This window comes from Pantherophis guttatus, chromosome 3 (genome assembly GCF_059756535.1).
Source record: "Pantherophis guttatus breed Tessera chromosome 3, ASM5975653v1, whole genome shotgun sequence".
Lineage (NCBI taxonomy): Eukaryota > Metazoa > Chordata > Lepidosauria > Squamata > Colubridae > Pantherophis > Pantherophis guttatus.
The window spans coordinates 11,570,838-11,584,215 of record NC_142065.1 but is presented as its reverse complement, the minus strand read 5'-3'; the positions used below and the strand labels follow the sequence as shown (position 1 = coordinate 11,584,215).

The following is a 13,378-nucleotide window of genomic DNA, read 5'->3' as shown; positions in this document are numbered from 1 at the left end:
TCCTGCCTAAGCAGGGGGTTGGTCTAGAAGATCTCCAAGGTCCCTTCCAACGCTGTTATTCTATTCTAATGAAGCTTCATTTGTTGTTAGGTCACTAGCTATACAAAACCTATTCATAGAAAAGGAGCAGCACACATCTTTAAAACGAACAAAAGGAAATGACGCTGTGTATGTAATCCTCAATTTACGACCGACTGTACAGATACATCTCAACTCACGAGCCCAATTGAGCCCAAAATTTGTGTGGCTAAGTGAAACGTTTGTACAGTGACTTTTGCCCCATTTTACGACTTTTCTTGCCACTGTTGTTAAGCGAATCATTGCAATCGTTAAGTTAGTAACCCGGTTGTTAAGGGAATCTGGTTTCCCCATCGACTTTGCTTGTCAGAAGGTCGCAAAAGGGGGATCACATGACCCCACGATACCTCAACATGAGGTAAATATGTTTACCTCATGTTGAGGTAAACATAAATATGAGTCGGTTGCCAAGCATCTGAATTTTTATTACGTAACCATGGGGATGCTGCGATGGTCGTAAGTGTAAAAAACAGTCATAAGTCACTTTTTTCAGTGCCGTTGTAACTTTGAACGGTCACTAAATGAACTGTTGTAAATCAAGGACTACCTGTATTCTGATCAATGCAAATGCTCCCAATGTAATCATCACTAATCCACAAACCTTCTTCCTTTGACACTCAAAATGAAATCCCTTCGCCCTGGGCCCTATTCATCAGTCTAGAACCATGATGGCGAACCTATGGCAAGGGTGCCATAGGTGGCACACGGAGCCATATCAGTAGGCATGTGAGCATTGCCATAGCTCGGCTGCAGCGCACATGTGTGCGCTGGCCAGCTGATTTTTGGGCCTTCCGGTCCCACCAGAAGTTGGGAAATGGGTTGTTTCCAGCCTCTGGAGGGCCTCTGGGGGGGTGTTTTCGCCCTCCTCAGGCTCCTAGAAAGCCTTTGGAGCCTGGGGAGAGTGAAAAACGGGCCTACCGGGCCCACCGGGCCATCACGTGCTAAAAGTGTGTGTGTGTGTGCAGGAGGACGCACGCGCATGAGCAGGGGCAGGGTACATTGAATTATGAGTGTGGGCCCGCACATGGGCGACCTCCCCATGCTCCCCATGCTTTTGGCATGCAACGGCAAAAAGGTTAGCCATCACTGGTCTAGAACCATGTTGATGAAATTATGGTACGCATGCCACAGGTGGCACCAGAGCCCTCTCTGCGGCGCCCAGGTCTACCATGCATACACGCGTACCTCCCGCCGGCCAGCTGGTCTTCGGGTCTTTGTCGCGCATACATGGGGGGTGGGGCACATGCAGGGGACACGCGCGCACATGAGCGGGGGGCAGGGTGCATGTGCAGGGGGGGTGCAGGTTGGTGCAGGTGGCTTTCAGGCCCAAATTATGGTGTGTGGGCCCCTCGTGCAGCACCCCCACACCTCATTTTGGCTTCCAGGCTGGTGCAGGAGGGTTTCCAGGCCCAAAACGGGACATGGGGGGGCACTCACATTGCATTTTGGGGGTTTGGGTTATACGTGCGTGCATTCGTGCTTTGTCCACTTGGCACCAAAAAGGCTAACCATCACTGGTCTAGAAATTAAGAAACAAATACTCCATATATTTCATTGGGAGAAACAGCCAACATTTTAGGCTCTCCATCCATTGCACAATACCGCTTATGTCAAGCTGCGTGGAGAATGAGCAATCTGCCAAAGTCCTTCTGAGAGTTTACATTTTTCACTGGTGAATACGTACACTATGCGAGACTAAACAGACATGTGCAATATATCTTGAGTATTCTCTTGGCTTCTCCACTCAAGAGATGTGACTCAAGAACCTCTTGTAAAATACCGGTAGCTATTACCAAATACAAGGTTTCCAAAACCTAGAGATGTAACGCAAGAACTTTCATTTGCAGAATGCCGATGGAGATTCTCAATCATCCAGGTCATGGTTGTCCCACAGATGCTTTTCCAAAAAGCAGCTCGATTTTCCTGGTTGTTTTTCCTTGAAAAGGTTTCATTTCATTGACAAGCGAAACGTTCTCAAGGGGAAAAAAGCAAGAAAAAGTCCAGTTGCCTTTTGGAAAAGCACCTTTGGGATGTCATTTGCAGACTTTTTCAGGCAGATCATTTAATTTCAGACCTTCTTATAGAAGATGATTAGATGACTGATTGATTGATTGATTGGACTCGCCTGGAGTTGTGATAACCACCATTCATAGTTATCTATAAAAAGCAGGGGTGAAATGCTTTGAAATCTGCTACTGGTTCGCTTCGCTACCAGTTCGCTTTGCGTGCGCATGTGCAGTGCATGCCAAACACGCACTTTGCGTGCATGCAGGCGCTACCGTACAGCACTGAAGAAGGAGGATTAAGAAGCCTTTTCTACTTCTTCAAAGGTAAATAGAACAGCGAGGGGGGTGGAACAGCTGTGCCGCGCGATTTAGATTTGCTAGAAAGCAGGATTTCCTACTTTCTAGCGAATATAAATCACGTGGCATAGCTGATCATCGGAAATACCGGTTCAACTGAACCAGTAGCATTTTTTTACTACCAGTTTGCCCGAACTGGTAGCATTTATTACTACCGGTTCACCTGAACTGGTCCGGACCAGTAGCATTTCACCCCTGGATAAAAAGTAATGAAACATCCATTGTGGTGATATGACACAACTTGGCTTCTTTGCGATTGTGTCCTGATAGTAACTACCGTAGTACTTTGGTACTCAACTGCTTCGAAACGCATCAAAATTCACTGCATATCGGACATAAATACAATCGAGAGAGTCCAGAGATATTTTACGAGAAGAGTCCTCCATTCCTCTAACCGCAATAAAATACCTTATGCTACCAGACTCCAAATTTTGACCTTAGACAACTTAGAACTACGCCGACTTCAATCTGACCTAAGCATAGTACATAAAATCATCTGCCACAATTTCCTTCCTGTCAATGACTACTTCAGCTTCAACCACAACAATACATGAGCACACAATAGATACAAACTTAAGGTAAACCGCTCCAAATTCGATTGCAGAAAATATGACTTCAGCAACAGAGTGGTCAATGCCTGGAATGCACTACCTGACTCTGTAGTTTCTTCCCCAAACCCCCAAAACTTTAACCTTAAACTGTCTACTGTTGACCTCACCCCATTCCTAAGAGGTCTGTAAGGGGCGTGCATAAGTGCACCAGTGTGCCTACCGTTCCTGTCCTAATATTCCTTTTTACTTACTCTTTTCATGTATTCAAATTATGTTTATACTTTTACCTGTTATTTTATATATGCTTGACAAATAAACTAATGATTATGAAATTTGGTATCTAATGCATTTTGGCCCAAAACCTTTGCCCTGGTACTCATTGTTTGTTTGGTATGCAGTTCACGAGCTACAACTTGACAGTGTCAACAGTCTTGTGACTCACTACATTATTCCTCATGGGAAAATTTTCTTTGGTATCCTCGTTTTCAATCAATCAATCAATCATAATAGAGCTGGAAAGGACCTTGGAGGTCTTCCAGTCCAACCCCCTCTTCAAGGAGGAGACCCTATACCATTTCAGATAGGTAGTTGTCCAATCTCTTCTTAAAAACCTCCAGTGATGAAGCACCTACTTCTAAAGGCAAGCTGTTCCACTGCTTAATTATCCTGACTGTTAGAAAGTTTCTCCTTAATTCCAGTAGTAACTCCTTAATTGCTTCTCTCGATTAGTTTCCATCCATTGTTTCTTGTCTTGCCTTCTGGTGCTTTGGAAAATCAGTTGACCTCCTCTTCTTTGTGGCAGCCCTTCAAATACTGGAATACTGCTATCATGTCACCCCTAGTCCTTCTTTTCTCTAGACTGGCCATAACCAATTCCTGCAATTGTTCTTCATATGTTTTAGTCTCCAGGCCCTTAATCATCTTATTTAGAATAGAATAGAACAGTGATGGCTAACCTTTTTGCCATCGCGTGCCAAAAGTGGGGGAGTGCGAGGGGGGGCATGTGCGTGCGTGCCCACACCCATAATTCTATGTGCCCTGCCCACCGTGTGTGACCCCCCGAGCGTCCCCCACTTTTGGCACATGATGGCATGGTGGGCCTGGTAGGCCCATTTTTTGCCCTCCCCAGGCTCCAGAGGCTTTCTAGGAGCCCTGGGAGGGTGCAAATGGCCTCCCCTAACCCCTGGGGGCCCTTCAAAGACCAGAAACAGCCTGTTTCCCAACTTCCAGTGGGCCCAGAAGACCTAAAAATCAGCTGGCCAGCGCGTGCATGTCTGCTGGAGCTGAGCTTGCGTGCCCACCGATATGGCTCCGTGTGCCACCTGTGGCACGCGTGCCATAGGTTTGCCATCACAGGAATAGAATAAGAGAGTTGAAAGGGACCTTAGAGAACCCCCTGCTCTTTTTTGCACTTCTTCCAAAGTTTCAACATCTTTTTTTGTAGAGTGGTGACCAAAACTGGATGCAATATTCCAGGTGTGGCCTTATTAAGGCTTTATAAAGCAGTACTAATACTTCACGTGATTTTGATTCTATGTCTCTGCTTATACAACCAAGGATTGTATTAGCTTTTTTGGCTGCTGCCGTACACTGTTGGCAGGAGTTTGGTATTCATTGTGCCTCCAGGACCCAATTAACGAAGGGTACCGAGGTACCACTGTATTAAAGACACACAACCAAAACCCAGATCAAAGATCAAAGGTGCAAATCTCAATTGTGATGTCATATTGTACATTTCATTATTCTGGGATCGCTGTGGTTAAGAACAGAAGGTTTATGTTCATACTAGCTGAATACCTTTGCTCTGCTACGAAACTATGTGATCGGGCTTGATAAATCTTACAGTTTGAAAATTAATGAGTAGTTATGATTGGCCTCTCCTCTCCCCTTCTCTCCCTCAGCCTTGCCCCACAGAAATATCTCCTATCCTATCCACTTCTCTCCCTCAGGTTTGCCTCACAGAAGCCTCCCCTATCTTATCCCCTTCTCTTCCTCAGCCTTGCCCCACAGAAGTCTCCCCTATCCTATCCCCTGCTTGCTGCTGTGAAAGTAAAACTGAAACTCCTCTCCTCTGCTTGTGTTTTTGCATTTGGAACAGATTTCTTTTCAGGTGGGGAGGGGGAGTAGAACTCCTTAGCATCAGAGTGTGTTAATCATAATATAGTAAATACTAATGCTCTAATGGTCATTTCGAAAAATCCTTTCTTAGTGAGCACCTAGAAGCCAAGAGGAACATATGTGGCAAATTTCAAGTTTGTAGGTTTTACGGTGCTGGAGATTTCATGATGATGTGTGAGTGGGATCTCGCTTTTATATATATAGATTGATAAATCAATGAATAAAGAATATGAAATATGTTTTTGATGATTTTAACATGAGACTTATTTTCATATTTATGGATAATACGGAGAAACGGGCTTTCCCCGCTATTATTCTGTTTCAATTAGTATTTATAGTTGCTAGCATGGTTTTGGGAAGAATGACATGGTGTAAAGTTTTGAAGATCAAAAAAAGGTTTTGATCGCTATATCAAGAGTGAAGAATGTTATCAATACACGTCCAATATGGGAGCTAATGTAAAGATGGTTCATTCCTAAATTTCAGATCAGGAGAGGTGAGATGGATTGTTTATGAATTCTCTGTTAATCTCTGATTACCTCTGTTTATGAACCGGCTCTTTATCAGTATCGTGAGAAAAAAGACTTATCAAAATTATTCAGTATGGTGAAGGTTATTCCTGAGTTAAAAACCGAGCTGTTGCTTCCTCTTTGCTTTTTCCCTCATTTTAATTTTCTGTTTATCCTATCTTTTTAAAACACACGGGCTCCAAAAACATGCCTTTTTTACTTAAAAAAAGATTACCTTCTTATTTGTCCTTCTACAGATGTCACTATAAATTAATTTTAGAAACCATGAAACAATTTATATTTACAAGAAAAAAAAGCAATGGCATTCCATTGTGGGAAAATCCCAAATTTCTCTGAGAAAAAGATAAGGAAACATAATAAAGAAAATATCTAGAGGAAACTGTTGATGTAATTAACATAATCTTCATGGGACTTTCCAAAACCACTAATTGTGTAGTTTTAGCTTCAAATAGATGTTGTCTTTTTCGTTTGTTTGGTATTAACAAAGGATTCTTAATCCAATTTAGCAAAGAGATTGTTATTAACATGGGCTTTGAAAGCAGGGAGATAGCAAAACATATACAAACATATTGTATTTTTGTCTATATCCACACATCCTCTGAAGAACTAGATTCAATGCTTGTGTTTGGTCCACAGATATACTGCATCTTCAAGAGGTAGGAATGATGTTTCAATAGAATAAAATGAATTCTCTCAAGTAATGCTCAATTCTTCAGCATTTATTAGATCCATGATTAGTTCCTCTTGCAATCCATATCAGGAACCATCTCCAAAATTCATCACTTCACAATATCTATATCTGCCTTCCTTTCTAGGATTAATCTCCTAAATTTCAGTCCATCTTTATAAATGTAGGAGATAGCCAGGGCTGAGGATGAGGTCAAATGTGTCATCAGTTTGAAGTCTCTACACCGCCATAAGGGAACTAACTACAGTAAATCCAACCCTGTGAATTCCATTGATTCTTATCTAGTGTCAATTTGTCTTGAACGTTAGTGGATCAGGTTCTTGTGTAATAAACTTGTACTGTATTTTTGAACTCTATCTCAACTCCTGTTTTCTTGCAACTGACAATATATTCTTGAGCTCAGGAAAACAAAGCAGTTTACCAAGTTCGCTTCTTCATCATCAATTCTGAATTCACTAAGCGCATTGCTTGACCTTTCCTTCAATATTTAACATTAATACTCTTTGCATAGCTAAAAATCTATGGAGATTCTTGGTCATCTAGGTCATGGTTGTCCCAAAGGTGCTTTTTCAAGAGGCAACTGGACTTTCTTTGTTTTTCTTTGAAGATGTTTCGCTTCTCATCCAAGAAGCTTCAGAGCTGAAGAAGCTTCTTGGATAAGAAGTGAAACATCTTCAAAGAAAAACAAAGAAAGTCCAGTTGCCTCTTGAAAAAGGGACCTTTGGGATTAATACTCTTCATTTTTTACTTTCATAACAATTCTTGGTTTGGGTCCAAATCAGTGTCTTCTTCATATCACAAACTATTCATGTTTCAATCTCCAATATTGATTCCAGATGTTATCCTTTCATTCTTTGAACATATTTAATATATAATTTAAACAGATATGAGATCACTATTCATCTTTACTTTATTTCCGTACCCTGTCTATTCTCCAGACGTAGTTTTTCACAGTAGCTTTTGGCTGAATGTAAGGTTTCCACAAAAGAATAATTGAGCATTCTGCTACGCCCATTAGTCATAATAAGAACCACATTCAGGCATGATTTAATAAGTCAAAGGCCCTGATGTACCCAAGAAGCAAAATTAAACCTTCCCCTGATGTTCTCTTGCTCTCTAACTCATCCATTTTATGTTAGCTATCGTTTTGCTCAGCGCTTTTTGAAACCAGTCTGTTTAATGGGCATTTTTTTCTCCATATATGGCTCCATTCCTCTTAAGCACAGGTAATCCTTGACTTAACAACCGCAGTCAAGCCTGAAATTTATGTTGCTAAGTGAGACATTTGTTAAATGACATTTGATCCATTTTATGACCTTTTTTGCCACATTAGAATAGAATAGAATAGAATAGAATAGAATAGAATAGAATAGAATAGAATAGAATAGAATAGAATAGAATAGAATAGAACAACAGAGTTGGAAGGGACCTTCTAGTCTTCTAGTCCAGTGTTTCCCAAACTTGACCCTTTGAAGATGTATGGACTTCAACTCCCAGAATTCCTCAACCAGGCATACTGGCTGGGGAATTCTGGGAGTTGAAGTCCATGCATCTTAAAATAGCCAAGTTTGGGAAACACTGTTCTAGTCCAACACCCTGCTTAGGCAGGAAACCCTAAACCACTTCAGACAAATGGTTATCCAACATCTTCTTAAAAACTTCCAGTGTTGGAGCATTCACAACTTCTGCAGGCAAGTTGTTCCACTGATTAATTGTTCTCACTGTCAGGAAATTTCTCCTTAGTTCTAAGTTGCTTCTCTCCTTGATTAGTTTCCACCCATTGCTTCTTGTTCTACCCTCAGGTGCTTTGGAGAATAGCTTGACTCCCTCTTCTTTGTGGCAGCCCCATAGATAGTGGAAGACTGCTATCATGTCTCCCCTAGTCCTTCTTTTCATTAAACTAGACATACCCAGTTCCTGCAACCGTTCTTCATATGTTTTAGCCTCCAGTCCCCTAATCACCTTTGTTGCTCTTCTCTGCACTCTTTCTTAAGTTAAGTTAAGCAAATCATTGCCGTTAGTAAGTAAATTAGTAAGAAGGTTGTTGAGTGAATTTAGCTTCCCCATTGACTTTGCTTGTCAGAAGCTCTCAAAAAGTGATCACATGACCCTGGGACTTTGGCAATCATTATAAATATGAGTCAGTTGCCGAGCATCCAAATTTTGATCATGTGACTTTGGGGCTGCTGACCACTGGTTTTTCAAAGAAGACTTACCTGTAAGGATCTTTAGGGTCCTTGGCGTCACACACGTCAGCATGACCATGGCAGACGCAACGTCCTCCGATGCTGATATCTTTGATGCTGTAGTAATACTAGAAAAACAGAGGTTCCTTCGTCAATTTGCATAAAAAACCGCTCCAGCATTCTCACCACTGTGAGAAAATCGTGAGGCATGAATATTCACTCAAGGGCAAAGCTAGTCTTGGTTGGGCAATCAAATAAGCATTTTACAAGTAAAGAAAAACAGCATTCAGAGAGCTTGGTTGTGTTTGGTAATCTCCCAACCTACTGATTTAGGTGGCTGGGCTAAAGCTGCAAGATTACATTGGGCTGGTAGCCATGTCACCCTTATGACAAAATAACTGTAGGATGGCATCGTGGATCTGCCAAGAACTTTATGCCAAAAAAGGTAATAAGAAACAGAAGTGACTGACAGCTGAGAAATATTACAGGTAGACCTTGACAGGAACATCCATCGTAAACAGTTGGTTTACAACACAGGTGTCAAGCTTGATTTCATTGAGGGCTGCATCAGAGTTGTGTTTGACCTTGGGGGGGCCGAGGTGGGCATGGCCAGGGTGGGTGTGGCCAGCTTGATGTCACTTGTGTTGGGGCATCTGTGGTGGCCTGAGGCTCTGCCAGTGAAAACGGGCTCCCAAGCTCCGTTTTCAGGTGCGACGGCCTCCTGCAGCCCTCTGCCAGCAAAAACAGAGTTCAGGGGGCCGTGTGCGGCCCTTGCGAGCTCAGTTTTCGGACACGACGGCATCCTGCAGCCCTCTGCCCGCAAAAACAGAGTTCAGGGGGCCGTGTGCGGCCCTTGCGAGCTCAGTTTTCGGACATGACGGCATCCTGCAGCCCTCTGCCCGCAAAAACAGAGTTCAGGGGGCCCTGTGCGGTCCTTGCGAGCTCAGTTTTTGGACGCGACGGCATCCTGCAGCCCTCTGCCAGCGAAATGGAGCTCCTGCGCCCCCCCCCAACCTCCATTTTCGCTAGCAGAGGCACTGCGGTCCAGGCCTTCACTGTTTCCAGGGCAGCCCCACAGGCCAGATCTAAGCACCCTGCAGGCCTCATTCAGCCCGCAGGCCTTGCATTTGACACCCCTGGTTTACAATTACGTTAATTTCTCATCCATCTCCAGAAACAACTGGACTAGTGGCAGTGATCAAGTTGACAATTCGAAGGAAATTTTAGAAGCATCTCACCCTCCTGGTCACAGTGGGATCCCTCAAGGCCTTCCCCATCAGGTGTCCGAGCAGAGTGTTGGTTCTCAGGAAGCGTAAACGGATATTCGTTGCTTTGGTGAAATTCCGCAGAAGAGGGGAATACGTGAAATTCATGGCTCCTGGACGCCCATTCACCAAGGAAACCACAATCTGCAAAACCCCAAAGAGAAATTTTTAAAACGCAACATTTCCAGAAATTAAAGAGCAATTTTTTTCCAGGATTTCTTTTTAATGTAAAAAAAAAAACAAAACTAAACTTTTATGACCTATATACAGCATTTTATCACTACTTACAAAAATATACTCACTTTTTATTATACGGACTTGGTTTGCTCATAAAAATACATTGTGCAACCTGCACCAGAAAAATACAGTTCATAAAATGAAAGTACTTTGTTCAGGCAATCTCTCTCTAAAACAGAGGTCTCCAAGCTTGGCAACTTTAAACCCGGAGGACTTCAACTCCCAGAATTCCCCAGGCTGGGGAATTCTGGGAGTTGAAGTCCTCCGGGCTTAAAGTTGCCAAGCTTGGAGACCCCCTGCTCTAAAACCCCAGATTTGGCAATAAATCTTTCTCCAGAAACTCCAACTAATGTTCAGTAGCTAATGGCAGAAACCTGAAGAAACAGCATTACTGGATATCTACTATTTATTATAAAAAGGATTTTACGTGCATAGAAGTCAGACTGCAGGTAATCACAATTACTTGCAATTACTATCATAAGAGCCTTGGTAGTACAGTGGTCTAAGGCACCCTGTTATTAAGCTGGTTATTAAGACCAGCTGCCTGCAATTACTGCAGGTTCGAATCTCACCAACGCTCAAGGTTGACTCAGCCTTCCATCCTTTCTAAGGTAGGTAAACTGAGGACCCAGTTTGTGGGGGCAATAAGATGACTTTGTATAAATATACAAAAGGATGAAGGCTATTGCTGAGCACATTGTAAGCCGCCCTGAGTCTCCGGAGAAGGACGGCATATAAATCAAATAATAAAAAAAAATTACTATCACAATTGAGACCAAAATTTCCATCGTGAAGCAAGACAGCTGTTATGTGAATTCTATCCATTTAAGGATCTCTTTTGCCACGGTTGTAAAGCGAATCACTGCAAATTCCTATGTTAGCAGCACGGCTGTTAAGTGAATCTGGCTTACACAAGGGGATCAGAAAAAAAGGCTGAAGCTCTGTTTGGAGGCTTTTTTTCTGAAGCTTCTGTCAGAAGCTTTTATTCTGAAAGACTATCTGTACTCTGTTCAATCTCTTTTCTTTGGTATTGGTATATAGATTAACTCTTCCGATCTGTTGGTTATTGTGTCATTCTCCAGATTTGTTAGCATAGTTCGGTTAGAACCTTTACTGATTCTTCTTTTGTTGCTTGCCATATTATTTTAGATAGAAGCCTTTCAGAGGCTTCTTTTCTGAGGCTTCGTTTCTGAGGCTTCTTTCAGCCTCTGAAATCTCCGTTTGCGAGGCTGGGTGGGGTTACATTCGGAGTATTTATTTATTTATTTATTTATTTATTATTGCGATTTATATGCCGCCTTTCTCCCTGGGGACTCAAGGCGGCTTACAAAATGACAAATTCCAATACAAATCATAATGAAATAAAATTAAAATCAGCAACCCTATTAAAAACAGTTTAAAATTATGATAGTGTAAGATGCATCCAGATTTTCACCCTCTTTTTTGGGGGGAAAAAGAGGCATCTTATACTCTGAAAAATACAGTATGTGATTCTGCGCGGCTTACAATAAATATAGATAAAAAACTAAATAAAACACATAAAATACATATGTAAAAAAAAAAAAAAAAGACCCACAGTAGCTAAATTATAAATCAATCGCTTACATAGCCAGAAGACAAAGGCTGCACGCTTGGGCACAAAATCAAGTTTTCTGTGCATGAGAAAGGCCAGCAAGGTTTGGGGTCAATCTGATTTCTGGAAGAATTATGTGATAGAAAAGGCTTCCTTCCAAACATAGACTAATTTATTTCATCTTTTATCAGCATTAGGGGGCAAGATGGCTTAGTGTAGTGGTGGTGAACCTTTTACTCACTGAGTGTCAAACAGGTACGTACTTTGTGCGCTTTCCCGCGTGTGCCATCCACGCAAACGTGTGGCTCCTCCCCATGCGCTGCGCACGCAACTGCACCATCTGCACACGTGCACAGTTTTTGCATGCCCGTGCACTGCGCACGCAACCTCAACATGCATGCAACTTTTGCACTGCTCCTCCTGTGTGCTGTGCGCGCAATTGCACCATCTGCGAGTGTGCGTGGTTTTTGCACGCACAATGCATGCGCACGAACGGTGTCTGCACATGCATGCGCTGCATGCAGGTACTCTCACACGCATGCACAAATGCGCACGCATGTGCAGGAGAGCTCCATAGACCAGCTGGGTCCCCTGAATTGCGGGCATGTGCACCGGAGGCCCGAACACCAGCCGGGGTGCTCACGACAGCTCACGTGCCCAGAAAGATGGCTCTGCGTGGCACCTCAGGCACACTGCCTTAGGTTTGCCATCACGGGCTTAGCGGTTAAAGATGCTGAGCTTGTCAGCTGAAAAACTGACATCCCGGGTTCAAGACCCAAGTGCTGCATGATGGGGTGAGTTCCCGTTACTTGCCCCAGCTCCTGCCAATATAGCAGTTCGAAAGCCTGCAAATGCGAGTAGATAAATAGGTACCACTTCGGTGGGAAGGTAACAGGATTCCTTGCATCTCGGCATATAGTCATGCCGGCCATATGACCAGGGAAGCATCTTCAGACAACATTGGCTCCCTCGACTAAGACACTGTCCCCCACCCCACCCCCGGAGTCGGAGACAACTGGGCAGGGGAAACCTTATCTTTACTTTTCTATCAGCATTATGCTTTATTTATAATATATATTATCAATTATTTTATAATCCAAATTTTCAGTTAAAATGAGGAGGAGGATTTGAAATAATTAAAAATCCTTGGAAACAAATAATCCTCATGTCTTTCCAATTTTATTTTGAGACTTCAGATTTCTGGGAAAGTTTCAAAGAGGGTAAAAATCCATTTGATTTTCCATCTGGAAATAATTTGTCCATAGTGTCGGATTAATTCAATGCTTATGCGCTTCTTTAAAAGCTTAGAGTAAATTATTTTCTCATCTCACTCCACTGCACAGCATACCTGGCAGATAAATCATAAGTGTTCTGGTTTTAAAGATGAGGCAACTGGGGATGAAAAATAATTTGTGAGCTTGTTTTAGATCGCAAATCAGAACTGTGGCTCAGGGTCTAATATTAATTTCATTTCACTTAGTTCATGATAAATGTTGCTTCAAATTCAACAATTGTTGTCTCAGATCCATGAAAACAAAATATTAAAGAATAAAAGGTAAAGGTAAAAGTTTCCCTCGCACATATGTGCTAGTCGTTCCCAACTCTAGGGGGCGGTGCTCATCTCCGTTTCAAAGCCGAAGAGCCAGTGCTGTCCGAAGACATTTCCGTGGTCATGTGGCCGGCATGATTAAACGCCAAAGGCTCACGGAACGCTGTTACCTTCCCACCAAACTTGGTCCCTATTTTTCTACTTGCATTTTTTACGTGCTTTCGAACTGCTAGGTTGGCA

At 42.7% G+C, this 13,378-nt stretch overlaps 1 protein-coding gene across 2 annotated transcripts in view; it reads right to left on the bottom strand.

Moving 5' to 3' along the window:
• LAMA5 (laminin subunit alpha 5) overlaps nucleotides 1–13,378 on the bottom strand; it is a 236,639-nt gene that overhangs the window by 148,814 nt on the left and 74,447 nt on the right. For both annotated transcript variants that reach the window (XM_087889038.1, XM_087889037.1), the window contains exons 5-6: nucleotides 9,753–9,923; nucleotides 8,545–8,642 (exon numbers count right to left, since the gene is read on the bottom strand). In XM_087889038.1, the coding sequence (XP_087745164.1) occupies nucleotides 8,545–8,642; nucleotides 9,753–9,923 (269 nt within the window). The remainder of the gene's footprint in view (nucleotides 1–8,544; nucleotides 8,643–9,752; nucleotides 9,924–13,378) is intronic.